The sequence below is a fragment of the Rhinolophus ferrumequinum genome, chromosome X, assembly GCF_004115265.2.
Source record: "Rhinolophus ferrumequinum isolate MPI-CBG mRhiFer1 chromosome X, mRhiFer1_v1.p, whole genome shotgun sequence".
In the NCBI taxonomy this organism is placed as follows: Eukaryota; Metazoa; Chordata; class Mammalia; order Chiroptera; family Rhinolophidae; genus Rhinolophus; species Rhinolophus ferrumequinum.
Window position 1 is genome coordinate 85,526,693 of NC_046284.1, and position 26,355 is coordinate 85,553,047.

General features: G+C 52.1%; 1 protein-coding gene across 3 annotated transcripts; it reads left to right on the top strand.

Moving 5' to 3' along the window:
- Window positions 1–1,845: 1,845 nt before the first annotated feature.
- CACNA1F (calcium voltage-gated channel subunit alpha1 F) lies at window positions 1,846–25,560 on the top strand. Of its 3 annotated transcripts, none has more exons than XM_033107468.1 (48): window positions 1,846–1,925; window positions 3,377–3,626; window positions 4,010–4,115; window positions 4,324–4,463; window positions 4,709–4,851; window positions 4,950–5,102; window positions 5,924–6,120; window positions 6,231–6,334; window positions 6,928–7,118; window positions 7,368–7,460; window positions 7,574–7,667; window positions 7,840–7,866; window positions 7,974–8,134; window positions 9,027–9,252; window positions 10,159–10,366; window positions 10,459–10,579; window positions 10,694–10,775; window positions 11,694–11,739; window positions 11,928–11,979; window positions 12,444–12,597; window positions 12,785–12,914; window positions 13,415–13,474; window positions 13,620–13,726; window positions 13,808–13,895; window positions 14,325–14,432; window positions 14,519–14,571; window positions 15,584–15,730; window positions 16,445–16,646; window positions 16,741–16,899; window positions 17,692–17,802; window positions 18,054–18,137; window positions 18,933–18,953; window positions 19,166–19,294; window positions 19,621–19,686; window positions 19,950–20,041; window positions 20,457–20,616; window positions 20,854–20,981; window positions 21,271–21,367; window positions 21,560–21,662; window positions 21,920–22,021; window positions 22,203–22,333; window positions 22,579–22,704; window positions 22,962–23,131; window positions 23,828–23,935; window positions 24,062–24,189; window positions 24,299–24,411; window positions 24,784–24,978; window positions 25,258–25,560. In XM_033107468.1, exons 1-48 carry the CDS (start codon window positions 1,901–1,903, stop codon window positions 25,486–25,488), a joined length of 5,922 nt encoding a protein of 1,973 aa, XP_032963359.1. In that variant the 5' UTR covers window positions 1,846–1,900; the 3' UTR covers window positions 25,489–25,560. The 3 variants fall into 3 exon arrangements, with proteins under 3 accessions (XP_032963359.1, XP_032963368.1, XP_032963350.1); XM_033107477.1 differs by having other exon boundaries at window positions 6,928–7,085; XM_033107459.1 differs by having other exon boundaries at window positions 1,901–1,925; window positions 23,828–23,953; window positions 25,258–25,488.
- Window positions 25,561–26,355: the final 795 nt, after the last annotated feature.

Consider the following 26,355-nt stretch of genomic DNA (forward strand, 5'->3'; position numbering starts at 1 on the left):
TGTAAAATGAGACTACAGCAGTCTCCTCCCCATCTATGGTTTCGCTTTCTGCTGTTTCAGTTACCCGAGATCAGCCGCCATCTGAAAATATTAAGTGGAAAATTACAGAAATAAATAATTCATAAGTTTTAAATTGCACGCCATTCTGAGTAGTGTGATAAAATCTCCCTCCACGCCGCTCTTCCCCCCCCCCTCACCCACATGAATCATCCCTTTGTCCAGCGTCTCCCCGATGTATATACCCTGCCTGCCCATTAGCCGCTTGGTTGCCTTCTCCATCATCAGATCCACTGGCGCAGTGTCGCTGTGCTTATGTTCAACTAACCCTTATTTAACTTAACAATGGCCCCTAAGTGCAGGAGTAGTGATGCTGACAATTCGCATATGCCAAAAGGAAACCAAAAAGTACTTCCTTTAAGTGAAAAGGTATGTATGCATAGGAAAAAAAACATAATATACCTAGGGTTCCGTGCTATTGCTGTTTCAGGCATGCACTGGGGGTCTTGGAATGTACCCCCATGGATAAGGGGGGACTACTGTACCTGCTTCCTAGGATTAAAACAGAATTAATTCGGGGTGGCTCAGGCGGTTGGAGCTCGGTGCTCCTAACGCCGAAGGCTGCCCGGTCGATTCCCACATGGACCAGTGGGCTCTCAACCACAAGGTTGCCAATTCGGTTCCTCGACTCCAGCAAGGGATGGTGGGCTGCGCCCCCTGCAACTAGCAACTGGCAACTGGACCTGGAGCTGAGCTGCGCCGTCCACAACTAAGATTGAAAAGACAACAACTTGACTTGGAAAAAGTCCTGGAAGTACACACTGTTCCCCAATAAAATCCTGTTCCCCTTCCCCAATAAAATCTACAAAAAAAAAAAAAAGAATTAATTCATGCAAAGCACATTGTACTGTGTGCCTGACCCAGAAAACAGTGTGGTGTAAGTTTTACTTACTAAGTATTCATGCGTTCAATATATGCTTTAATGTTATACATACAAGTATGTGTACACTCCAAAGAATAATTACACAGTAAACATTCATGTAACCACCATTCATTTAAAAAACCACCCTGTTCCCACTGCTCAGTAGTGGGACATTTGTCATAAGTCATGGGTACATATATGTGGGGCTCAGGTTTGGAACTGTTTTGTTCTTAATTACTGTAATTTTATAACAAGCCTTGATATCTGATATGGCAAGTCCTCCCATAATTTTTTATCAAAGGATTTTGGCTTTTCTAGGTCCTTTGTATATCGATATACATTTTAAAATCACTTTGTCTAATTCCACGAAAAAGTCTCCTGAGATTTTGTTCGGGATTGCATTAAATCTCTAAATCACTTTGGGAAGAATTGACATCTTCACAGTTTTGAGTATTTCAATTAGTTAATTTAACATATCTACTCATTTATTTAGGTCTCCTTTAATCACTTGATAATAGTTGACAACTTTTTTCATGGAGATCTTGCACATATACCAGGGGTGCCAACAAATGTGTACACATGACTTACAGTCATCTTTTCTTATTGGTATATAATGAGTATTACAATTTTAATACAGTTTTTTTCCTTTCTTAAAATGTGTATACATTTTTTGGTACCCTCTGTATTATGTTAGATTTATTCCTATGTACTTAAAATTTCAGATGCTTTTCGGAAAATGATGTCATTGTTCTTATTTTAGTTTCTGGCGGTTTGGAACTGGTATATATTTTGTAAAAATGCTTTTTAAAAAAATCAGTGCCTTTTCTCTTGCAAGGCTCTGCCCCACAAAAGTCCCATCTTCGACCCTGCTCACCCTCCCATCTGACCCTGTGATGGCCCCGCCCTGTGACCTTAATCCTTCCAAAGCTGGGGGAAGAGAGGGGGGCTGTTTGCAGATGGCTCTTCAACCTGGAAAGGAGGATGTCGGCATCTGAAGGCAGGAAAGGTGAGAGCAGCCTTCCACCCCTGCAAAACCTTTGAGCAAGCCTGGGCTCTGCTCTACCCTTGGCCCCTCTGACCCACCCACTGCCCACCGGGACCCCACCGCTGGAGAGCCACCAGGGGACCAGAACCACATCACCCTGTTCCCATCCCAGACAGTCCCTTACACAGCCTCACTGCCAACTGAGCCCTGACACTCAGCCTGACCCAGACACTGTCCCCTATTGCCTCCTAGTCCTATCCACAGCCATAGCTCCTAGTTGAACCCCAACCCTAACCCTGGCCCTGACCCCTATCCTAGCTCCCACCCCAACTTCAACTCCAAAGCCAGCCCCAAGCTTAATCCTGACACAAACCTTACCGACTAGATGGCAAACCCCTGTTAGAGTCCAAACCCCAACATGAATACAGACCTTACCATGAACTCAAACGTCACCTAACCTCAACCCCAACCCCTGGAAGTCAATAATGTTAGTGAATGGGTCTCTGACTTTCCAGAAAGAATGCAGACTCATTTTTAAGGACAAAGAAAATTAGGAAGAGAGAAGAACACACACTTAATGGTGGTAGTAAGTCATGAGGGCTTGGAATCAGAGATTGCCTGGGTTTGACTCCCAATTCAGTGACTTCATCAAATCACTTCCTGCCTCTTTTTGCATCAATTTCCTTACCTGCAAAATGGGAATAATACTATGTGCCAGACAGTCTTCTGAATGCTGAACTCATTTAATCCTCACAACAACCCTATAATGTAGGTTCTCTTATTACAATCCCATTATACAGATAAGGAAATTGAGGCTCCGAGTGGTTATGTAACTTGCTCAAGGCCACACACAGCTACCAAGTGGTAGAGTCAGGATTTAAATTCTGACAGCTTCTTTTCTCCGAAGGTGGGGATCTTAACCAGGCCAATCTACTGAACCTCAGAAGCTGAAACAAGGCCATGGGAATTAGGAATGGCCTTAGCTGAAAACCCCAATGCAAAACTCAGATCCCAGCCAAACTCAATGTCAACCCTAACCTTGATCCTAATTCTAACCTCAGCTCATTCAAACACTCAGTCCTGACCCTAAATCATAACCTACACACACTCCACTCCCACCTTTATTTAAACCCAACCCAAAGATCCACCAGGTGAATTTAACCCTAAATTTGCCTCTAGCTATACACTTAATCGTACCCCATGTCAACTTAAACTCTACCCTCAATCCTAGACCAAACCCTACTTCACTTGGAAACATAATGTCACCCTCACGCCCCTATAAACTCTCACTCTATCCCCCACTCAATTCCAACACCAACTCTTACTTCCCAATCCTTAACTCAGGTACCCCCAACTCTTTCTAATTTTACATGCTCTTTTCTCCTTCCCTCAGACAGAGAGATGGGATCAGGTAGGAGGCAGCGATGATTGCCCCAATAACCTGTCCCTCCTAACTCGGTTTCTCCACACAGACATCACCCCAGAGTCCAGTCCAACCAATGGATCAGGCCCTGGTCCCGAATGGGGGCTGTGCCCTGGGCCCCCAGAAGCAGCAGGTGAAACCAGCAGGGCATTGGGCTTAGGGACCCCTAAGCGAAGGACTCAGCACAGTAAGCACAAGACGGTGGCAGTGGCCAGTGCCCAGCGGTCACCCCGGGCACTCTTCTGCCTCACCCTGGCCAACCCTCTGCGGCGGTCCTGCATCAGCATCGTGGAGTGGAAGCATCCTGGAAGGCCAGGGGCAGGCATTGGGGGTGAGGGTCATCAGGGTACCAAGAGTCAAGGATTGGGTCAGGGCTAGAACGAAGAAGGGCTAAGATTACCAGAGTCCAAGGGTCAAGAACTGGCTTAAAGGGGGAGTTGAGAAAAGTGAAAGTCACCGGGAGAATCAACAGTCAAGGAGTACTTTACAGCAAGAGTTGAGGATGACTAAGCTTTCTGGGGGGGCCTGGGGGTCAGAGTCAAGGCCTTGGACAGGGCAGAGGCTAGGAATGTGAGGGCTGGTCACCTTGGGGTCAACAGTGAGCATTGGGTGGAGAGGTCCCCAAAGGAATGCAAAGGTTCTGAGGCTGCTCTGCCTGGGTCCTTGACTATGTCCACCTGAGGCCCTTCGACATCGTCATCCTGCTGACCATCTTTGCCAACTGCGTGGCCCTGGGGGTCTACATCCCCTTCCCAGAGGACGATTCCAACTCTGCCAACCACAACCTGGTGAGGCTCCCCCCGCCATGCCCTGCCTTTCCAGTCAGATCCAGCCTTAGTCAAACCGCGCCTCAAGCCTTCCAGCCAGGCCCCACCCCGCACTGATCCAAATGACCCTCCCCTGCCCAGACCCACACTCGGTCCCAGCTATTCCCTCTTCCCTGCCTCCCCTCAATCCCCAACCCAAATACTTCCCCATCTCCGGCTCTTCCCCCAGGAGCAGGTGGAATACGTATTCCTGGTGATTTTTACTGTGGAGACAGTGCTTAAGATCGTGGCGTACGGGCTGGTGCTCCATCCCAGCGCCTACATCCGCAATGGCTGGAACCTTCTCGACTTCATCATTGTCGTGGTTGGGTGCGCATCTGCGGGGGACACCCCCACCCTAGTTCAACTTCCCACCCCAGACCCGCTGAATTCGGGGCTCAGGGAAGCGACTACCTCAGACTGTCCCCATTTGGCAGCCAGAATCAGGAAGATTGACATATTTTAAGCCTATTTGCTTTTCCGGTTACAGGGACTTGTTCTTTCCCGAGCAGAGAGGAGGCGTGGGAGAGGGTGCCAAGGCCTGACCCCCACCTCGTCCCTGGCTCTCCCATCAGGTTGTTCAGCGTGCTGCTAGAGCAGGGCCCTGGACGGCCCGGGGACGCTCCGCATACTGGGGGGAAGCCGGGGGGCTTCGATGTGAAGGCGTTGCGGGCATTTCGGGTGCTGCGGCCACTGAGGCTGGTGTCTGGGGTCCCGAGTGAGTGGAACGCCCCCGGGGTTGGAAGTGAGGGAGGGGAGCAGGAGAGGGGCTGAGCGGACCCTGCCCCTACTGCGCCCACGTCTCGCTCCCCACAGGCCTGCACATAGTGCTCAATTCCATCATGAAGGCGCTGGTGCCGCTGCTGCATATCGCACTGTTAGTGCTCTTCGTCATCATCATTTATGCCATCATCGGACTCGAGCTGTTCCTCGGACGCATGCACAAGACGTGCTACTTCCTGGGATCTGGTTAGCCAGCCCGCCCTTCTCAGGATAGGAAACGCCCTCTCCACTGGTTCCTAGGGCCCACGGTGTTCTCAAGGCAACCCAAATTCACAAGACTCCACCCACAGGATCAGGCCCCACCCCCAATAAACAAGCCTACCCCTATATTTAAAGCTCCGCCCTCAATCCCAGACTAAAACCGCCCCCCTCACTAATACCTCGGTCCTATCACAAGACTCCACCCTTCAGCCAAGGCCCTGCCCAGCACTTACGAGTCTAAGCTTCCCTACTGGCCCCATGTATTCAGGCCTTTCTTTCAGACTCCAGCCCAAGCTGACCCCACCTTCTTTTTTTTTTCAATTTTTATTGGGGAATATTGGGGAAGAGTGTGCTTTCCCAGGACCCATCAGCTCCAAGTCAAGTCGTTGTTTTCACTCTAGTTGTGGAGGGCGCAGCTCACTGGCCCATGGGGGAATCGGACCGGCCACATTGATGTTATGAGCACTGTGCTCTCATCAGCTGAGCCAACCGGCTGTCCCACCCCACCCTCTTTTAAAGATCCCCTCCCAAATCCACAAGACTCCACTGCCCCCAGTCTCATGCCTCACTCTTATTTACAAGATTCTGCCCCAAGATTTACAGTCCCACTCCCTAGATCCCTGTGGTTGGGGTTCAGCTTCCCAGTGATTCAGAATCCTGACCTGGCAGAGTCAGGGGCTAAGGGTTACTCTTGATTTAGAAAAGTCTAGGACCCTGAGTTGCACTTCCCAGGTGGGCGGGGCTCCAATGTGGCAGCGACTGGGGGTGGGTGTACTTCGGATCTCAGAGCTCCCGTCTTCCCACAGACACGGAAGCTGAGGAGGACCCGTCGCCCTGTGCATCTTCGGGCTCAGGGCGTGTGTGCACCCTGAACCAGACCGAGTGCCGCGGGCGCTGGGCAGGGCCCAATGGAGGCATTACCAACTTCGACAACTTCTTCTTCGCGATGCTGACGGTCTTCCAGTGCGTCACCATGGAAGGCTGGACCGACGTGCTCTACTGGGTGAGGTGGACCACAGGCACACAGTGCGAAGGCTGCACTTGCCTTTCCTCCCTGAGCTCAGGCGGGAGTGTCTGCGTAACCTGAGGGATGCATGCTCTCTCTCTCCCCAGATGCAGGATGCCATGGGGTATGAGCTGCCCTGGGTGTATTTTGTGAGTCTCGTAATCTTTGGGTCCTTCTTCGTTCTCAACCTTGTACTTGGCGTCCTGAGTGGGTGAGGAGCCTAGGCTCTCCCTTCATCTTGCCCTTCATTCTCCCATTATCCTGCCCCTCAGCCCTGTCCTTTATTTTGTTCCTGGCAAACTCCTATGCAACCTTCAAAACCCATCCAAAATACCCCTCCATTCAATCAACATTGAGCATCTACTGTATCCAAAGCACCGTTTTAGGAATGAACAAGAGACAAAAATCCCTGCCTTCCTGGATATTACATTCTGGAGGGGAGAGACAGATAACAGCAACATACACAATAAATAATATATATGTAGTGTTTTACATGGAATATGAGCTATGGAAAGAAAGGAAGGATAAAAATAAGAAGGGGAAGATCTTGCAATTATAAATAGGGACAGTCACGACAGGCCTCCTTGAGAAGGTATTATCTGATTAAAAATGTGAAAGAGATCAAGGAATGAGCCATGTAGATATCTGAGGAAAGAAGTGTCCCAAGCAAAGGGAACAGCCAACGTGAAGGCTCCAAAGCAAGAATGTGCTTGGCATAGTCAGTGAACAGCTGGTGTGGCTGGAATGGGGAAGGAGAGGGGACAGGGTGGTTCCCCCACCTAGCCCCCTATCCTTCTCCCTCAGGGAGTTCTCCAAGGAGAGGGAAAAGGCAAAAGCAAGAGGGGATTTCCAGAAGCTTCGGGAGAAACAGCAATTGGAGGAGGACCTGCGGGGCTACCTGGACTGGATCACACAAGCGGAGGAGCTGGACATCGAAGACCTCTCAGCTGATGGAAACTTTGGTTCTGTGGCTGAAGAGGGCCGAGCTGGCCACCGTAGGCAACCCCAATCTGGCCCATTCCCTGCTTCATGCAGGCGTCAGATGTGTGCTGCCCTCCTGAGACCCAGCCCCCAGTTGGACACAGAACCCAGACCTAGACCCAGATCCCCTTCCCAACTGTACCCAAAACAAAGATTCCAAGTAACACCTCCCCTGCCACACCCACAAATACACACCCACGCACACATACGGCTGTAACTTCACTCCAGGCTGTGCTCCCTAACTGTCCTCCCTATACCCTCAGGGCCACAACTGGCAGAGCTGACCAATAGGAGACGTGGACGGCTGCGTTGGTTCAGTCACTCCACCCGCTCCACACACTCCACCAGCAGCCATGGTGGGGCTCCATCCAGGTTGGGGAGAGGGGTGGGATGGGTAGACAGAGGAGAAAACCAAGGATGGAACCCTCACGTCTTCGTTTGCTGACCTCTATTCCCACCGTATCCACAGCCAGCCTCCCAGCCAGTGACACTGGTTCGATGACAGAGACTCCAGGCGATGAGGAAGAGGAAGAGGGGGCCCTGGCCAGTTGTACACGCTGCCTGTGAGGGTCCCCAACCCTTGACCTCTAACCCAACCCGGAACCCAGTCCAAACCCGGACCCTTGTAGTTACTTTAGACCCCAACCTTGACCTCAGCCCCTGACCTCCAACCCCAGCCACTGTCTGCCCCCTCAGCCCCTTATGACACCTACCTCTCATCCCCCTCTTTTCCAGAAACAAGATTATGAAAACCAGGGGCTGGTGAGTTGGGGAAGTTATGTGACTTCTGGACCCCATGCCTTTGTGAGCCCCACCCAGGGCAGGCTGAGGTGAGTGATCTCAGCCAGTGGGCTCCCCTTTCCTCCCAGCCGCCGCCTTCGTCGAGCCAACCGGGGCCTTCGGGCATGCTGCCGTCGGGCTGTGAAGTCCAATGCCTGTTACTGGGCCGTGCTGCTGCTTGTCTTCCTGAACACGCTGACCATCGCCTCAGAGCACCACGGGCAGCCTGTATGGCTCACTCAGACCCAGGGTGCGCCCGCCAGCCTACCAGCTGTCTCCCCCAGCCCCCAATTCCCTCCACCCCAGAAACGCCAATCCAGGATCCCTCAGGTGCCTCAGACCGCCCAACACTGCCTCACTGCGCAAGTACATGCAGAAACCTTAGCCTGTCCCATCCCACCTCGTAGCCTGCACTTACGTCGTGCTTGCTGTGTGTCAAGCTCTATTCTCAGGGCTTTACATGTACTAACTCAATTTCTTTTCACCACAACCTTATGGGAATTAAGTACTAAGGCACAGAGTACTGAGCACCAAGATACTGAAGAGTTAAGGAACCAATCCCAGGACTCAGCTAGTGAGTGGCAAACCCAGGCAGCCTGGTTTCAGAGTCCAGGCTCTTAACACCGCACTGTCTGGGCAAGTCAACCCCTCTGTTCTTCAATTTCCCCATCTACAAAATGGAGCTAGTAATAGTATTCACTTCATGGTGTGGTTAGGAGGATTAAACGAGTTAAAGTGAAAAGTGCTTAGAACATTGCATGGCCCACGTAAAGCTAACGCTTTGTACGTGGTAGGTACTACCCCAATATTAATATTGAGCACACGTCTAACCCCAATCCTCAAACCAGCCCAGTCCTAACTAAACCTCAGCCTCTAACTCTACCCTTAAAATGTAGCTTTCCTGGGCTCTCAGAAGCTGACTGAGGCCCCACCCCAACTCTGTCCCTTGCCCCAGCTTCAAGCCCCTCAAAACCTCACCCACGCTGACCTACAAACTCATCTTAATCCCTAACCCTGACCCCACCCCCAGCCTGTGCCTGACCTGCAATACCAGCTACCCCAGATCACCCCATGACCACTACCTCCCCACATGTCACCATGCAAACTGGCTAGCCTGGTTGCCCCACCCCCTCTCCCCACAGAGTATGCCAACAAAGTGTTGCTCTGTCTGTTCACGGTGGAGATGCTTCTCAAGCTGTATGGTCTGGGCCCCTCCGCCTACGTTTCCTCCTTCTTCAACCGCTTTGACTGCTTTGTGGTCTGTGGGGGCATCCTGGAGACCACCCTGGTGGAGGTGGGTGCCATGCAGCCCCTGGGCATCTCAGTGCTCCGATGTGTGCGCCTCCTCAGGATCTTTAAGGTCACCAGGTGTGTATGGGGGGAGGGTGGGTAGGACTGGAGCCCCAAACAAAGCCCAAACAGTCCCCACCCCAGCTCCAATGATAACTTTATCCATATCACCATTCATTTCGCAAATATCCATTGAGTGCCTACTGTATGCCAGGCACCCTTCCAGGCCCTAGGGAAACACCAAAAATCAAAGCAGACACAAGTTCCTGCCTTCATGGAGATTCAAGTCCGGTGGAGAGGGTGTCTACTCCATTTCTTTCCCCTTCCTTAAACTCAACCCTGTCTCTGAACTCAATTTCATACTCCTGTCCAACCCAAACCCCATCCCCAACCCCCAGCCACAGCACCAGCTCTAACCCAACCCCAACCACTCATCGTCCCCAAGCCCATTTACAACCCCAACACGCAACCCCAAGCCCGTCTTCAACCTCATCCCTAACTCACAGCCGCATCCCCGTCAATAACCACAGCCCCCACATCCGTAGCTTCTCACCATCAGCTCATCTCCAACCACAACCCCGTCCTCAGCCCCAGCCCAATCTTATCCCCATCCTCTCCTGTCTCAACACTCAACTCAAACTTGGTCATCCGCAAATACTCCCCATCCCATCCCCATCTCCATTTCCTAATCCCATCCCCAGTCCTGGTCCCAACCTGAAACCCAATTCTAGCTCCATCAACTTCCATTTACCCTCCATCCTAACCTCATTTCCCATTGCACCCCTAATGCCGACCCTAACCCCAAACTCAGCCTTCCCCTCACTTCTTATTCTCAACTCACCCCAACTCCAAAATTGCTACCAACCCTGCCACCAAAGGTCGTTTTAACCTAGCCTGCCCCAATGCATCCCAAGCTGGAGCCCTACCCTGGTTCCTGACTCACCACTTGACATATCAACCCTGCCCCCTCCATTTCTGCTGCAGGCACTGGGCATCTCTGAGCAATTTGGTGGCGTCCCTGCTCAATTCAATGAAATCCATCGCATCCTTGCTGCTTCTCCTCTTCCTCTTCATCATCATCTTCTCCCTGCTTGGCATGCAGCTGTTTGGGGGCAAGTTCAACTTTGACCAGACCCACACTAAGCGAAGCACCTTTGACACCTTCCCCCAGGCCCTCCTCACTGTCTTTCAGGTGGGGCCTGGAGACCATGGGATGGGCAGGTCATGAGCATCCTAGAGTCGGGGGAGGGTCCCAAGAGCTTCATGGTGACCTCCCACCCCCAGATCCTGACAGGCGAGGACTGGAATGTGGTCATGTATGATGGTATCATGGCCTACGGCGGCCCCTTTTTCCCAGGGATGCTGGTGTGTGTCTATTTCATCATTCTCTTCATCTGTGGCAACTGTATCCTGAGAGCCTTGGGTGGCTGGATAGTGGCAGGGTGGGGGTGGATAGAGGGACTTGGGTGGTCCAGAGGCAGGCTGCTTCTCCATCCTTTGCAGCCTGAGCTCACTTCAGACATCCTGTTGAACGTGTTTCTTGCCATTGCTGTGGACAACCTGGCCAGCGGCGAGGCAGGCACTGCCAAGAACAAGGGCAGGTGATGTCTGGCTCTGCCTCCAAGACAATCTCTCCCTGGGTCCCTGCCTAGGAACCCCCCCACACCCACACCTCCCACACCACCAGAGATGGCTCGGTCATCCTGGCAACCCCCACCTGCAGAGCCAACCTGCAGTCCTCATTCATTCCACATGCACTTATTGAGCACCTACTTTGTGCCAGGCTCTGTTCTAGATACCGAGACAGCAAGGGTCAAGGTAGACAGAGTCCTCTCCTTCATGGAGCTGACATTTGAGTTGGGGAAGGCAAGCAAAACACAAACAAATGAATATATAATATACTTTAATTAAATGTATGTTAACGATATAATGAAGAAAACGAAAGCTAAATAAAAGAATTGAGAGAAACGAAAATTGCTATTTTGGTTAGGGTAGTCATGGAAGGTCTCTATGCAGAGGGGACAGTTGAACGGAGACCTGAATAAAGTGAGGGAGTAAGCAATGAAAATATTTGGGGGAAGAATGTTCAAGGCAAGAGGACAGCATGTGCAAGGGTCCTGAGGTGATGATACTCTCAGCACTTTCAAAAAACACCGAGGAGACCAGTGAGTCTGCAGTGAAATAAGCAAGGAGGAGAGTGGTAGGAGATGAGCTCAACTGAGGGGACAGGGAGGCCAGATTGAGGGCATTCTGAGCCACAGTGAGGACTTCGGTCTCTGCTCTGAGTGGGAGCCATGGGAGGAGTATGAGCAGAGAAGGGATGTGCCAGACTTAGGATTTAACAGGATCCTTCTGGCTGTTGTGAGAAGAACAGACTGTGGGGGTGAGGGCGGAAGCAGGGAGGGTCTATGAGGTCTAAGAAAGGTCTGTTCTGAATGCAACACCCACCCCCCGCCCCAGCCTCACCCATCTGTTGTAATCCTTAGCAATCACCACCCCCCCCCCATTTTCTCACACAGGGAGAAGAGCACGGAGGGGAAATCACCACAGGAGAATGGAGCTTTGGTGAGTTAGGAGCCTGGGTACCATCTACACATCATACTACCACCAATACCCGTCTATGTGTTTGTGTCTAGCCCTCAACTTCTGCCTATGTATTCCTTCATTATTCCATCCCTTCCATGCCTCCCCTGTGTCCATCTCCTGGTGTCTCCTCCACCTTTGGTGACCCCCCCCCACCTTCCTGTCCCCAGGTGCCTGGTGGGGAAAATGAGGAAGAGAAGGGCGCAAAGAATGAAGGAGCAGGCAAGTGGCCAGGGCCAGGTGGAGGAGGTGTGGGACCTTAGGGACATCACCCAGACAGAGCTCTTGACCCCTGAGATCCTCTTCTCTGGAGAGCAGCCTTTTCTGAAATCATCTTGAAAATAATGGGCTTGGCATGTGGCCAGCAATGTTTGGAACGTTGAGATTAAAAAAGATAAACAGATGTTTTGTTTTACTGAAGAACTTCTCAGAGCCTTTACGTTATAATAGTGTGTATGTGACTGTAAGGATGGCGATGTTCATTCAACACACATTTACTGAGCCCTTACTGTATCTCAGGCACTATTCTAAGTGCCGGGGACACAAAACAAATTCAAATCCCTCCTCTGAGGAGCTGACATTCTAGCAGGGAGATGGGAAGAATGTACCGTGTGACAAATACTGTTCTACGTATTTTACATACATTTTCTCAATTAATTCTCTCTCTTTAGAGCTTCTGGTGCCAGGCATGGAGGAAGAGGAAGAGGAGGAGGAGGAGGAGGAGGAGGAAGAAGAAGGGGGTGCAGGGCGTGTGGAACTCCTGCAGGAAGTTGTACCCAAGGAGAAGGTAGTGCCCATCCCTGAGGGCAGTGCCTTCTTCTGCCTCAGCCAAACCAACCCGTGAGTACTGGGAGTAGATGAGGAGGTGGGGCAGGAGGGGCTGGGGCAGGTGGAGGCCCAGGGAGCAGCCAAGGCTGGAGGAGGGGTGCACAGCCTGATGCAATAGGGCCTGAGCTGTATCCCTCAGGCTCCCCCAATCAACTCTGTGGTCCTGGATTCTGACCATGGCCCATTCCCTACTCCCCAGATTGAGGAAGGCCTGCCACACGCTCATACACCATCATGTCTTCACCAATCTTCTCCTGGTGTTCATCATCCTCAGCAGTGTGTCCCTGGCCGCTGAGGACCCCATCCGAGCCCACTCCTTCCGCAACCATGTGAGCTTTTGGCTGGGGGCTGGGGAGCACTCCCAGGGGTGTCCTACTGGTCACAAGCTGGGGTCAAGATGGAGACAGGGAGAAGACCCCTATCTAGGAAGAGAGAGAGGGACAATAATGGCAGCTGCTGTGGTGCCAGCCTTTACTGTGTGTGCAACAGACTTGGGGAAGTGCCAGGGAGGAAGGAGATCAGTATTCAGCTGAGAAGGAAGCTGTACTTAGAGAGATTGAGTGAGCCAAGGGCACCCATTTGGCTGGGTAGAGGCAGAGGAGCCCAAGTTTGAACTCTGGTCTTTCTGATGGCCAAGACTTTTGCCTTGTAGAGAAGTTCTTGATGATCATGAGAGAGAGAGGGAAGGACGAAGGAAGGATGGATGGAGGGAGGGCAACGCTTGCGTAGAGAGGTACAAACACACAGACACACACACACACACACACACACACGCCTAGGATCCCCCTCAGCCATGACTCAGTGACTCCCCCTCTTTCTCATCCCCCAGATTCTGGGGTACTTTGATTATGCCTTCACCTCCATTTTCACTGTGGAGATTCTACTAAAGGTAACTAATGGGCCCCCAATCATACCCCAAGTTGCTTCAACCCACTCCCCACCTACCGCTACAGCCCACCTTTACTGCTTCTGTTCCCTCCTCCCCTTTCTACCTCCAAATCTGGGGTCTAGCCTTATGACCTCTTACTTCCCAGATGATGGTGTTTGGGGCTTTCCTGCATCGAGGCTCCTTCTGCCGTAGCTGGTTCAATCTATTGGATCTGCTGGTGGTCAGCGTGTCCCTCATCTCCTTTGGCATCCAGTGAGCGACCCCTTACCCACCCATTACTCCCAGAGCCCAGACCAGGCCCCAGCCAGGGCCTGAGGACCGCCCTTTCCCCAGCTCCAGCGCCATCTCCGTGGTGAAGATTCTACGAGTACTCCGAGTCCTTCGGCCCCTTCGAGCCATCAACCGGGCCAAAGGACTTAAGGTAACCCCACCATGCCCAAGTCCACAAGTACCAGGCCCTGCCGCACCTGTGGGGCCAGGATTACTGATCAGACTGACCATTTGCATTGATGCATGACCACACAGCCTGGACCTGACATGTAACCACATGTGCCGGACCACTGACCATGTGGCCTGACCCATGTTGCTTACCAATGGCCACATTTCTCTGAGCCGAGTTTCCAACATGTGGCCACTCACCCCTGCCTGGCAAACACTTATTGCCGGTTGGTGTCCTCATATCCCTGGGCCACATCACTGCCCTTTGACCATGTGTTCCTGACCACGTATCCCTGACCTGAGACCACATGTCCTTGACCCAAGTCCCTGAGCCCCATCCATGCCCAGAGTCCCGGCACCATGGCCATTGTGGCCTGCAATGTCCATTACCCATATTTGTGGGTGCCTGCAGCACGTGGTGCAGTGTGTGTTCGTGGCCATCCGGACCATTGGGAATATCATGATTGTAACCACACTCCTGCAATTCATGTTTGCCTGCATTGGCGTGCAGCTCTTCAAGGTGAGAAGAAATGCTGGAGTGAGGCCCAGGCACAGGTTAAGGTGGGGGTGAAGGGTGAACCTGCTTGACAAATATCTTCCCTGCAGGGAAAATTCTACAGTTGCACCGATGAGGCCAAACACACACCCCAAGAATGCAAGTGAGTGGCCGAGACCCTGCCCTCCATGGGGCACAGGACACTTCCCAAAAGCCGCAGAGGACCCTAGAGCTTACCAGGGCCCCTGAAACCCCTAGAGTTTCCTCCCAAGAACTGCAGAGACCCCCCAGATTTTATCAAGGCCCCCAAGACTCCCAGAACTCCCCAAACCCCAAGATACACCACCAGAACTCTCCCAAGAACTACAAAGGCCCTCAGATCTCATCAAAGACTATGAAGCCCCCAATACCTCCCCCAAACCCTTCTCCACATTCCCCAAAGTAACCAACAGTCCACTCCAGACCTCCTAGAACTCCCCAAACACACCCCTCTCCACTCCCCCGCCAAATCCCCAGTTTCGATCTTGAGACTCCTGTAGAGGGTAGTGGTTAAAAACATGGGCTTTGAAGTCAGACATTCCTGGTTCAAATCCATCCCATGAGACTTTTCTTAACCTTGTAATTTCTTACGTTTCTTAACCTCGCTGAGTCCCATTTTTCTTAACTGAAGAATGGGGATAAAAAGAGTATGGCTCTCTCAAGTGTTTTCTGAGGAGTAAATGAGTTACTACACAGAGAGTGTACTACAGTGTACAGTTACTCCATGTAAAGCCTACCACCATGCCTTGCATAGACTTAGTGCTCATCGATGTTGGTTATTATTACTATTATTTTTTTCTGGGTGGTAATGATGATGATGATAATGGTGATGAGAGTTAACGTATGTGGTGCCAACTATGTGCCACACATTATTCTCATTGACTGACTTTATTAATCCTTGTAACAAGCCAGGAAATATGTTCTGTTATTATCCTTATTTCGTAGATGGGGAAAACGGAAGCACAGAGAGGTTAAATGCCCAAGGTCACCCACCCAGTAAATGGAGGGGCAGGATTTGAACCCAGGCTATTCAGCTACACCACTATGTCCTGCTGCCTCCATGCTGGAGACCCCAGTCCCCTTTCCACAGCTCCCCACCCCTCCTCACCCACCCAGCCTGTCTGCAACATCCACAGGGGCTCCTTCCTGGTCTATCCCGATGGAGATGTGTCACGGCCCCTGGTCCGGGAGCGGCTCTGGGTCAACAGCGATTTCAACTTTGACAATGTCCTTTCAGCCATGATGGCTCTGTTCACTGTCTCCACCTTTGAAGGCTGGCCTGCGTGAGGGGCAGGGCCCCAGGGATGGGCAGGGGACTGGGAAAGAGTCTCTAGGGGACTGGCTTAGAATCTGACGGGGGTAGGTGGGAGAGTATCTTGGGATGTGATAAAATTCTCTTGAGACTGGATAGGGTTGTCTCGGGGCTAGTGGGCATATCAGAGGACTGGGTGAGGGTCTCCCAGTAGCTGGCTGGGGTGCTTTGGGGACCTGGGTGGGTGGGGTCACCAGGAGTTGGGTAGAGGTCTATGAGGGACTTGGTAGAAGTCTAGAGAGGACTGGGTAGGATTTAGGGAGGACCGGGTAGGTGTCTGGGGGGACTGGGTGGAGGTCTCAGAGGAGATAGATTGGGAGATTCAAGGATTCCAGGATGCTGCACAAGTCTTTGCGGTACTAGTTGGAGATCTCTGGGATGATGGGACAGGGGATTTACAGATCTTTGGGGGCTGGTGGGGGAGTTCTGGGGAAATGCGTGGGGATCTCCAGGTGGCTGGAGAAGGGGATTTGGGGGTCTGTGGGAATTCAAGGGACTTAGGGGTCTTGGAGAGCTTGGTGGAGGTCTCTTGGGGTATGTATGGAGGTCCTAGGTGGTTAGATCAGGGGGATTAGGGGTCTTTGGGGTGCCAAGAAGGAGATTCTGGGGTGTCTATGATCAATGGTCTGGGGGGAGGTCTGAGGGGGCTGGGATATCCCCTCACCTGCCTCCACCGGCTCCCTAGGCTGCTATACAAGGCCATTGATGCACATGCAGAGAACGAGGGCCCCATCTATAATTACCATGTGGAGATCTCAGTGTTCTTCATCGTCTACATCATCATCATCGCATTCTTCATGATGAACATCTTTGTGGGGTTTGTCATCATCACCTTCCGTGCCCAGGGCGAGCAGGAGTACCAAAACTGTGAACTGGATAAAAACCAGGTGACCTCTGAGCCCTAATCCATGACCCCAACACCATACACACCTCCTTGCCTCTGGATCCCACTGCTCATTCATGTCCTGAACCCATATGCAGCGCCAGTGTGTGGAATACGCCCTCAAGGCCCAGCCACTCCGCCGATATATCCCCAAGAACCCACATCAGTATCGCGTATGGGCCACTGTGAACTCTGCTGCCTTTGAGTACCTCATGTTCCTGCTTATCCTGCTCAACACGGTTGCTCTAGCCATGCAGGTCTGAGATCCTCCCCTGCCAGACACCCTAATCTGACCACACAATCACTTGGGAACCATTGGGAACACTTTAGGCTGCCAGTAGCAAAACTCCCAACTGACAGAGACTTACACTATAAAGATATTTGCCACATTTCTTCAAATCTAAGGGCAATAATTATAAGTTGCATACTGATGTCAGAGATCTAAGAATGTGAAAAAGAAGTAGCAGGTGGCAATTGTAAGTTGCCATTGATTGTGAAGTGCATCCCAATTTCAGAAATTCTAAAATTTCAAAATATGTGTATCCTAGAGTCAACGAAATATGGTAGCTACCTCACATAACAAGAAGTGTGGAGGTAGGCTGTATGCTCATGCTCATCAGAGACTCAGGCTCTATCTTTCTGCTCCAGCTTTCATTCTCATGCTTGTTGCTTTATGGTCACAAGATGGTCGCCACAGTTCCAGGCGTCAACACTACATTCAGGGCAGGAAAAAGGAGGGGAGGTTGTACCAGAGGGCTGTCCCCATTTGAGCCTTTTATTGGAAAACAAAAATATTTTTCACAGAAGCTGCCCAACCTGCAGCAGGCTTGTTTCTGTCTCCGTCAGAACTAGCTGCAAAGGAAGCTGGGAAATCAAGAGCTGGGCTTTCTACTATCCACAATGGGAAGCAGACAATGTGAGGGGTTTGGCCAATGCATAGTACTACCACACCCCCAGACTCACCTCAGTCCAAGCCAGAGAACATTTGGTTGGGGATGGGGAGCATCTCTGCTTCAGGATCTGTCCTCACACCTGATTTTCTTCCCCAGCACTATGAGCAGACTGCTCCCTTCAATTATGCCATGGATATCCTCAACATGGTGTTCACTGGCCTCTTCACTGTTGAGATGGTGCTCAAAATCATCGCCTTCAAACCCAAGGTGCTCCCCAGCCCTAGACCCACCTGCTGTGTGGGAATTCCTTGGGGTGGAACTCATTGCAGAGCTCTCAGGGGGGCAGCAACCAGGGAGTCGTGAGACTAGGGAGTGAGAGGGATCCAGAGGTAGGCCTATTGTGTGATCCAAGCTCAGCCCTGCCTCCCCAGTGCCCTTACCACTACTGGCCCCCTACCCTAGCTTGCTGGCTCTGAGAAGACACTCAGAGCACTGCTCTGCTTTCCTCCTGCCTACAGCATTACTTTGCCGATGCCTGGAACACATTTGATGCTCTGATTGTGGTGGGCAGCGTAGTGGACATTGCCGTCACTGAAGTCAACGTGAGGACTGGTCTCTCCACTAACCCACACTCCCCCTACTAACCTTTCCTCATCTCAACCCCGGGGCTTTCTTTCAAATGTGTATGTGGCTCCCACTCCCATCAACCCCACTCATGGAGACTCAGTGCTCCTCATTCTAGCTCTATCCTTTCTGAGTTCCTATTGGGTTCAACCAAAGTCCCCCTCCACCAGCTCCCTCATTTCATTTGCAACCTATCCTCTGGTTCCACCATGACCTAAAATGACTCTGTTATTTCTATTATTTCCTTCATTGCCTCTACATCCCCCTCCATTGGCTCCATCATCTCTTCTGACTCCTTCATCGGCTCCATTTCCTCCACTGACTCCATCATCTCCGACACTGGGTCTTTCATGCCTGTCATTACCACTGACTGCCCTGTTGGCTCCATAATCTCCTCCACTGGGTACTGCATGGTTCTATATCCTTGATTGACGACACTGCTGCTTCCATATCTCCATCACTGGCTTCTTCATTGGGTCCCCCGTTGGTTCTCTCATCTCCATAAAATAAATGGCTCCATCATTTCCTCCACTGGCTCCAATATGTCTCCTCTATCATCTCCTGTACCCTCTCCTCTCCTTCCACCCTCATTGCCAACTTTTCCCACAACCATCTCGATCCACTACCACATAACCTACCCCACCATCCCTTGCATAATGACTCTGCCATCCATCATCCCCTATAACTGTTCAATCATTTCTCTCCTTGTTCATTTGGGGCTGTGATCTCATTATCTCCTCTGTCGCCTCTGTCTTGGCCATATCTCCCTCCAGAATGGTGGCCACCTTGGCGAGGTAACCCCCCCACCTCACACCAGGGACTCTCTGCTTCTTTTCTCTCCCACTCTCCCTTCCTTTTTTCCCCCGATGAGTCCTTAGATATGCTCCCTGACCACCCTGGGGCCTGATTTCTGAGGGATTTAAGGGCTGGGAGGGCCAAAGCATGAGACAGGGGGGTTTCTGGAGCAAATGTGGGCTGAGCATAACCACCACACCCCCAACCCCAGAGCTCTGAGGACAGTTCCCGCATTTCCATCACCTTCTTTCGCCTCTTCCGAGTCATGCGGCTGGTCAAGCTTCTCAGTAAGGGTGAAGGGATCCGCACATTGCTCTGGACATTCATCAAGTCCTTCCAGGTAACACCCCCATCCTTTGACCAACCCCTTGCCCCCACCTCACATCTCGCAGCCTGCCTTTTTACCACCCTCAGAACTATATCTCCCGTGCCATACCCACCTGCAACTTATCATTTCCAGTTTTCCCTCTTTTCTAGGCTCTCAGTCCCCAACATGCCTTGGTCCCTCACTGTGCTCACATTTGGGAGACACTGGTAGTCATAACATGGGCACTTGGTGGATGGACCACATCTCTCAGCAGGCCCAGGCTTAAGGGAGCAGTGCATTCTGGGTATTATGGTTCTTTGCCTGGACCTGAGCATCTATCTTCCTCTCCACCCCCATAGGCTTTGCCCTATGTTGCTCTTCTCATCGCAATGATATTCTTCATTTATGCAGTCATTGGGATGCAGGCAAGTGGGGACCCTAGGGAATATCTCTCAGACACTCCTCTGCTGAGGGGAGTTGAGTATGAATAACCCAAAAGTGGGGTTGGTGGGTGGAAAGACAGACACGCTGGACGACCCTGAGTCAGTCCACATGTCTGTAAAATGGGATCATCAGTGCCTACTTGTCAGGGTTGTGAGGATCCTTGGGGTATTAGGAGTTGTGAAATGGGTGGGAACCTGTGGAGGCTTTGGTTCACCCCTCTGTCATAGCCCCTGTGTGCCCACAGATGTTCGGCAAGGTGGCTCTTCAGGATGGCACACAGATCAACCGAAACAACAACTTCCAGACTTTTCCACAGGCTGTGTTACTTCTGTTCCGGTAACATCTACACCCTTCCCTGCCATCTCGGTCCCCAGCATGCCCTTGGGTGCCCACACACCCTGTCTGGGCCCCAGATTGCCTGAGCTGTAAAACTAACAGGGCAGCATGGAGTTCCATATTGCCCGAGATTTTTCTTCCCTGTGATCTGAATCTTTTAGAATATTCTAGCCTGAGCCATCCTTTTTCTGGCTGTAAGATGTATCCCCTTCTTAGGCTTCAGTGTCCCATCTATAAAGTTCTAACATGACTGTCATCAACATGGCATGCCAGCTTTTTAAATGTCAAAATGTTATCTGTGCCAGATGTAGCCCCTGACAGGAAGTGGGTCATCTAACCCCTCCAGCCCCCATAATGCCACTTGCCATGACTTCATAGCCTCCTCTCCAAGATGGCACCCCCATGTGATCCCCAGGTGTGCCACTGGTGAGGCATGGCAGGAGATAATGCTTGCCACCCTTCCTGGGAATCGATGTGACCCTGAATCTGACTTCGGTCCTGGAGAGGAGTTTACTTGTGGTAGCAATTTCGCCATCGCCTATTTTATCAGCTTCTTCATGCTCTGTGCCTTCTTGGTGAGGACCGTTTTTCCGCAACCACCACCACAGCCATGGGGGCTTCTCCTGAAGGGTCTGGGGATGTCAAATGAAGTGGAGAGCCCAGATCTTCAGAGTGGATGAAAGGGTTAACCTGGTGACAAGATCAACCCGGGAACTCATGACCTAGTGACCATATAACCTTACATCAGCCTCTCACCGCCCCCCATACCCTGTTCTGCCCTTCACCTAACCCTCCTGCTCACTGTCCCGCAGATCATAAATCTCTTTGTGGCCGTGATCATGGACAACTTTGATTATCTAACCAGAGATTGGTCAATCCTGGGCCCCCATCACCTGGATGAATTCAAGAGGATCTGGTCTGAATATGACCCTGGAGCCAAGTATGCCCTCTAACCCCATACCTGGTATCCATGGGACAGTGCACTGTGGCACACAGTACCCCAGCCCCACAACCTCTGGCCTACTCCTCCCATTACCCGGTCAGTAGGTGCCCCAAGGTTGCCACTGCCCCTGTCCTCTGCCCCCGCCACACTGCCCTCCAATTCTTCCCTGGCAGGCTCTGGGGTATTGGTGGGGAGAGGTAGTGATGAGCTGGTGGGGACCTGAAAAAGGGATAGAGTGGGTATCCCCAACCCAGTAGTGCCTCCCGCCCACCCCCACCTGCCCAAGGGGCCGCATCAAGCACCTGGATGTGGTTGCCCTGCTAAGACGCATCCAGCCCCCGCTGGGATTTGGGAAGCTGTGTCCACACCGAGTGGCCTGCAAGGTCTGTGCAACTGCCCACCCCCCACCTTGCCTCTTAGAGGGCTGTCCACCATCTGGCAGGGGTGGGCAGAGACTTTACCTTGGATAAGGAAGGGGTGTTTGGTTGCATCATCAAAGGTTTCTGCCTCTGGGCATTCGTCCCTGCATTCCTGGCACTTGCCCAAAGTGAGTTTCATGTCCCTGGTGTGCACAGAGACTTGTGGCAATGAACATGCCCCTCAACTCAGATGGGACGGTGACATTCAACGCCACACTCTTTGCCCTGGTTCGGACATCCTTGAAGATCAAGACAGAAGGTGCGTGGGGAGGGGACGGGCAGGAGTTGGAAGGTTCCCTGGGGAGGTAACAGGAAGCAAACTGGAGCGACGGTCCCCACTCCTAGCTCTGAACCTCAAAATGGGTGACTTCAGCTTTTCTAGGCCTGTTTCCCCACCTGTCCAATGGGGGCGGTGCATGACTGTGGTAGAAGCTTGTGAAGCCCCTCCAACAGTGAGGGAGTGACTGTGAAGGGCTTTTCCTATTGGTTCATGCCCCACATCCTCTCCTGATACAGGGAACCTGGAGCAAGCCAATCAGGAGCTGCGGATTGTCATCAAAAAGATCTGGAAGAGGATGAAGCAGAAGCTGCTAGATGAGGTCATCCCTCTTGCTGACGGTGAGCAGGCCCCACCCCACTTCCTTGAGCCAACCTCTGAATGGCAGATGATTGATTGCTCACCACCACAAAGCCAGCACTGGCTGGAGGAGTGGGGACAAAAAGGCGATTCCATGCTGTGGATAGGGTGGGGGGAACAGAGAACCCCGATGTGACCCTGCTTCCTCTCCCTTTCCCCCAGAGGAAGAGGTCACTGTGGGCAAATTCTACGCTACATTTCTGATCCAGGACTATTTCCGCAAATTCCGACGGAGGAAAGAAAAGGGGCTACTAGGGACCAAGGCCCCCCCAAGCACCTCCTCTGCCCTTCAGGTCTTCAGGGCTGGACCTGGGTGGGTGGGGGTAGGTGGGAGCACTGTGGCAGAAACTGACTGCCCTCTTGATCTCATGGAACCCATGTCACAGATGAGGAAACTGAGGCCCCACGATCCACAGAGGATCAGGAGTGGATGAGGGGCTCCTTCCCAGACCCCACACTCCTGCATGGGAAGGAAGCTCAATGACAGGGGAGTTTAGACCTTGAGCTGTCCTGCTTCCCTATTTTTCCACCTCCACAGGCTGGTCTGAGGAGCCTACAGGATTTGGGTTCTGAGATCCGGCAAGCCCTCACCTGTGACACAGAGGAGGAGGAAGAGGGGAAAAAGGGAGAGGAGGAAGATGAGAAGGACCCAGAAACATACAAAGTGAGGACAAGTTTCCACTCCCCCAGGATTGTAAAATACTCCCTCAATCCCTGGACTTCCACACTGCCTCTGGGAAGAAGCCCCCCAGAGAAGCAGTGCCTGCAATAGACAAATGTTTGTTTGGCACCTATCATCCACCGGTAGGGGGCAAGACCCAGATTCAGCCCGGCCTTTGGGGAACTTATTGGAGACAAACTATATGACCAAGTGACTTCCATAGAACATGGATGCAACACTCAGTCCTGTGACTCCCACAGGCCCCGGTGGGCTCCCAGCCCCCATCCCGCCAGAGCTCCGTGATGTCTCTGTCTCTGCCTACTGGGAATAAATTCCGAGATTCACTCTCCCTTGGGCCCAGTGATGACGAAGAGGGAGCTCCCAACTCCAGACAGTCCAGTGTGTCCCAGACTGGATCCCACATCCACAGGTACAGTCAAGAGTCTGAAGGAAGATTGTGAGGGAAGGAAGGGACTAGCCACTGTGTGGGGGTAATTCAGGGGCATTGGAGGAGGGCCTAAGAGGGCCTTCTAATGGAAGTTTGGTGAAGACGGGAGACACTCAAGGGCTTAAGTGGGAATAAAGGATAATAAGAGACTCATGTGAGAAAGGCGATGCAAAGACAAAAATTGTATAATGTGGAACTAAACGGGTTTACGTTCAAAGCCTGAATTAGCCATTTGCTAAGTGACCTTAGGCCAGTCACTTCGTTTTCATGGTCCTCAATTTCCTCACCTGTGAAAAGGGGATAATAATAGTACCTTACCTCATGGAGATAATGGACCGATGAAATGAGGTCACACCTAACTTTTACAGCTTCCTCTTCACCTCGCTCAACACACCGCCAATACTTGTGCTAAAGTTGTCTCTTTAACAGACCAACTTTGGTTTCTTTTCAAATGTTGGGTCCCTCCAACGGGACAAACATCTATGAAAAGAAAGCCCAGGTCTACTTTAAAATGATGACAGGTTAATTTTATGTTATGAGAATTTCCCCCTAATTAAAAAAAAAAAATCAGAAGCCCAGCATTTCTGTAAGGGAGGGGCATGGAGTGAGAGAGAACCAGGGTCCCAGAACCACATATTGGGGGAATCTGACCTGCCTAACTTGCCTCACTTTCTCCAGGAGAAGCTGCGGGGCTCTCATTTTCACCATTCCAGAAGAAGGAAGTTCTCAGCCCAAGGGAATTGAAGGGCAGGAGAAACAGGATGAGGAAGAGGAAGTCCCTGGCCGGTTCTCTGACCATGACCAGTAGGATGAGCTCATGAGCCACGTGTGGGAGGGCAGGGCTGATAGCACCCCATCACCCAGGCCCAGGCCTGAGCTCACCTTCTGCCTTCCCCCCTCCCTCCCACACAGGCTCTCCTACTTAGATGAGCAGGCAGGGACTCCCCTGCACCCCACCTTTTTGCCACTTCACAGACCCCAGAAATATGGAGATGAGCACCATGCCACACGCCGCCGTCTGCTGCCCCCGACGCCTGCAGGTGAGAGTGGGAGTGGGTCCTGGGGGCCCCCAAGGGCCAGCAGGGCAAAGGGCTGGGGAGGCACTGACATTCCTCTTTGCCCTGGGCACCCCCTTCCTCCCACCCCCAGATCAGAAGCCCTCCTTCACAATTCAGTGTCTGCGGCACCAGGGCAGTTGTGATGATTTGCCCATCCCAGGCACCTATCATCGTGGGCGCAACTCAGGGCCCAGCAGGGCACAGGTGAGGCAGGGGACAGGGTGGGGGCAACCTAGGCTGAGTTTATCAGGCACAGTACACATCAGGTCCTTCTGAAGAATGGAGCACATATGGATTCACACAATCTTCCCTGTAACTGTGAGGTGGGTACTATTATTAGCCCCAGTTTACAGATGAGGAAACTGAAGCCCAGAGAGGCTGACTCAAGCTAGTATGTGGCAGAGCTGAGATTTAACCCCAGGTGTTCTATGCTTTTAAATAAATTCAAGTCTGATTTACACACATTCAGTTTGGCTCCAGTTGTGTTTGCGGGTAAGAGGCAGGCACAGGAGTGAGTCCTGTAGGCTCATGCCCCACCCATCAATCACTGTCCCTCTGATGTTTATTCTGATCCAGGGTTCCTGGGCAACCCCTCAACGGGGTCGGCTACTGTATGCCCCACTGTTATTGGTGGAAGAGGGTACAGCAAGGGAGGGATACCTCGGCAAATCCAGCGGTCCACTGCGCACCTTTACCTGTCTGCACGTGCCTGGAACCCACTCAGACCCCAGCCATGCCAAGAGGGGCAGTGCTGACAGCCTGGTGGAGGCTGTGAGTCCAGAAGGGGCATGGGCAAGAGGAATGGGGAGGAAGGAGAGGAAGAGGGAGCTTGGGAAGGAGGGAAAAGGGGCCCCCAGTCCCTGTGCTGTGCCTGTAGCTCTCCCCAGGCTCTGTGACTCCTGCTTAGCACGCTGTGTGCACCACTGCCCCCCACTGACTTCCCTGCATGCCCTCACAGCTACATCATTTATCCACAGTGCCCCCTCTGTGAATGCTGCTTCGACTTTATGCTGTGCCCTCTGGCAATTCTGATCCCATCTGTGCCCCCAGGTGCTCATCTCCGAGGGCCTGGGCTTCTTTGCCCGAGACCCACGCTTCGTGGCCCTGGCCAAGCAGGAGATTGCGGCTGCGTGTCACCTGACACTGGACGAGATGGACAGTGCTGCCAGTGACCTGCTGGCACAGGGGACCAGCTCACTTTATAGTGACGAGGAGTCCATCCTCTCCCGCTTTGATGAGGAAGACCTGGGAGATGAGATGGCCTGTGTTCATGCCCTCTGAATTCCCATCCTCCCCACTACTCAATAAACCTCCTGCCCTCCCTTCCCCAGAGGGAGACAGGCAAGGACCACACCCTTGGATTTTGGTGTCTTTGCACTGGGAACCTAGAGCGGCCCAGCAGCCCCCATCCATCCATCCTTCTGCTTCAGGGCTGAGCCACTGCCCACACACGGGTATTTCCAGAAACCAGGACAGCCAGGTCTGATTCTTCAGCGTCAGTGAAGGAGGGAGGAGGAGGAGGAAGAGACAGCAGCCAAAAAAAGCTGGAGACAGATTGGAGCTGGTGGGGGAAGGGGACGGCACTGGACGGACATGGAGGAAAGAGGAGAGGGGACTTGGATGAGAAGTCAAGTCAGAGATTCCACAAGGGGTCAGTCAGGTCAGACTGAGGAAGGGAAGATGGATGGGAAGGAATGAATAAGGAAATCCAGAGGAGAGTACTGCCAGTAGAAAGGCCTAGAGGTTGGAATTAGCCCAGTATGTGACGTGTCAGGCCGAGGGGTCCTCTGATGGCAGTGGTAATTTCAGGGAGGCTAAACTGGGATCACCCTGTCTCCCACCTCCCACCTTCTCCCTGAGAAAATGAAAATCTAAATCCACTGGCAGAAGACATGGGTGGCAGCAGAGGGTGGGTCTCCCAGCCTGGGGGAACACATTCAGGGTCACCTAGCTTTCCTGAAACCAGCTAAGAGTAACCCACTCTCCTTCTACACAGATCCCAGACAGATCCCAGAGCTCCTCTTTCTGCTTCTTGCCTTACCTTTAGTCATTGCCCAACCTTTGGGGTCTCATTCACTCAGCAAATGTTTATCAGGCATTTACTTTGTGCCAGGCACTGTTCTGGGCTTCCCTTAGAGAAAACTGAGC

Coding starts and splice junctions, on each gene's coding strand:
- CACNA1F (XM_033107459.1), top strand. CDS start 1,901: ATGTCGGCATCTGAAGGCAGGAAAG. Junction 13,475..13,619: donor CTGTGGAGATTCTACTAAAG/GTAACTAATGGG, acceptor CTTACTTCCCAG/ATGATGGTGTTTGGGGCTTT. Junction 23,954..24,061: donor CGGTTCTCTGACCATGACCA/GTAGGATGAGCT, acceptor CCTCCCACACAG/GCTCTCCTACTTAGATGAGC.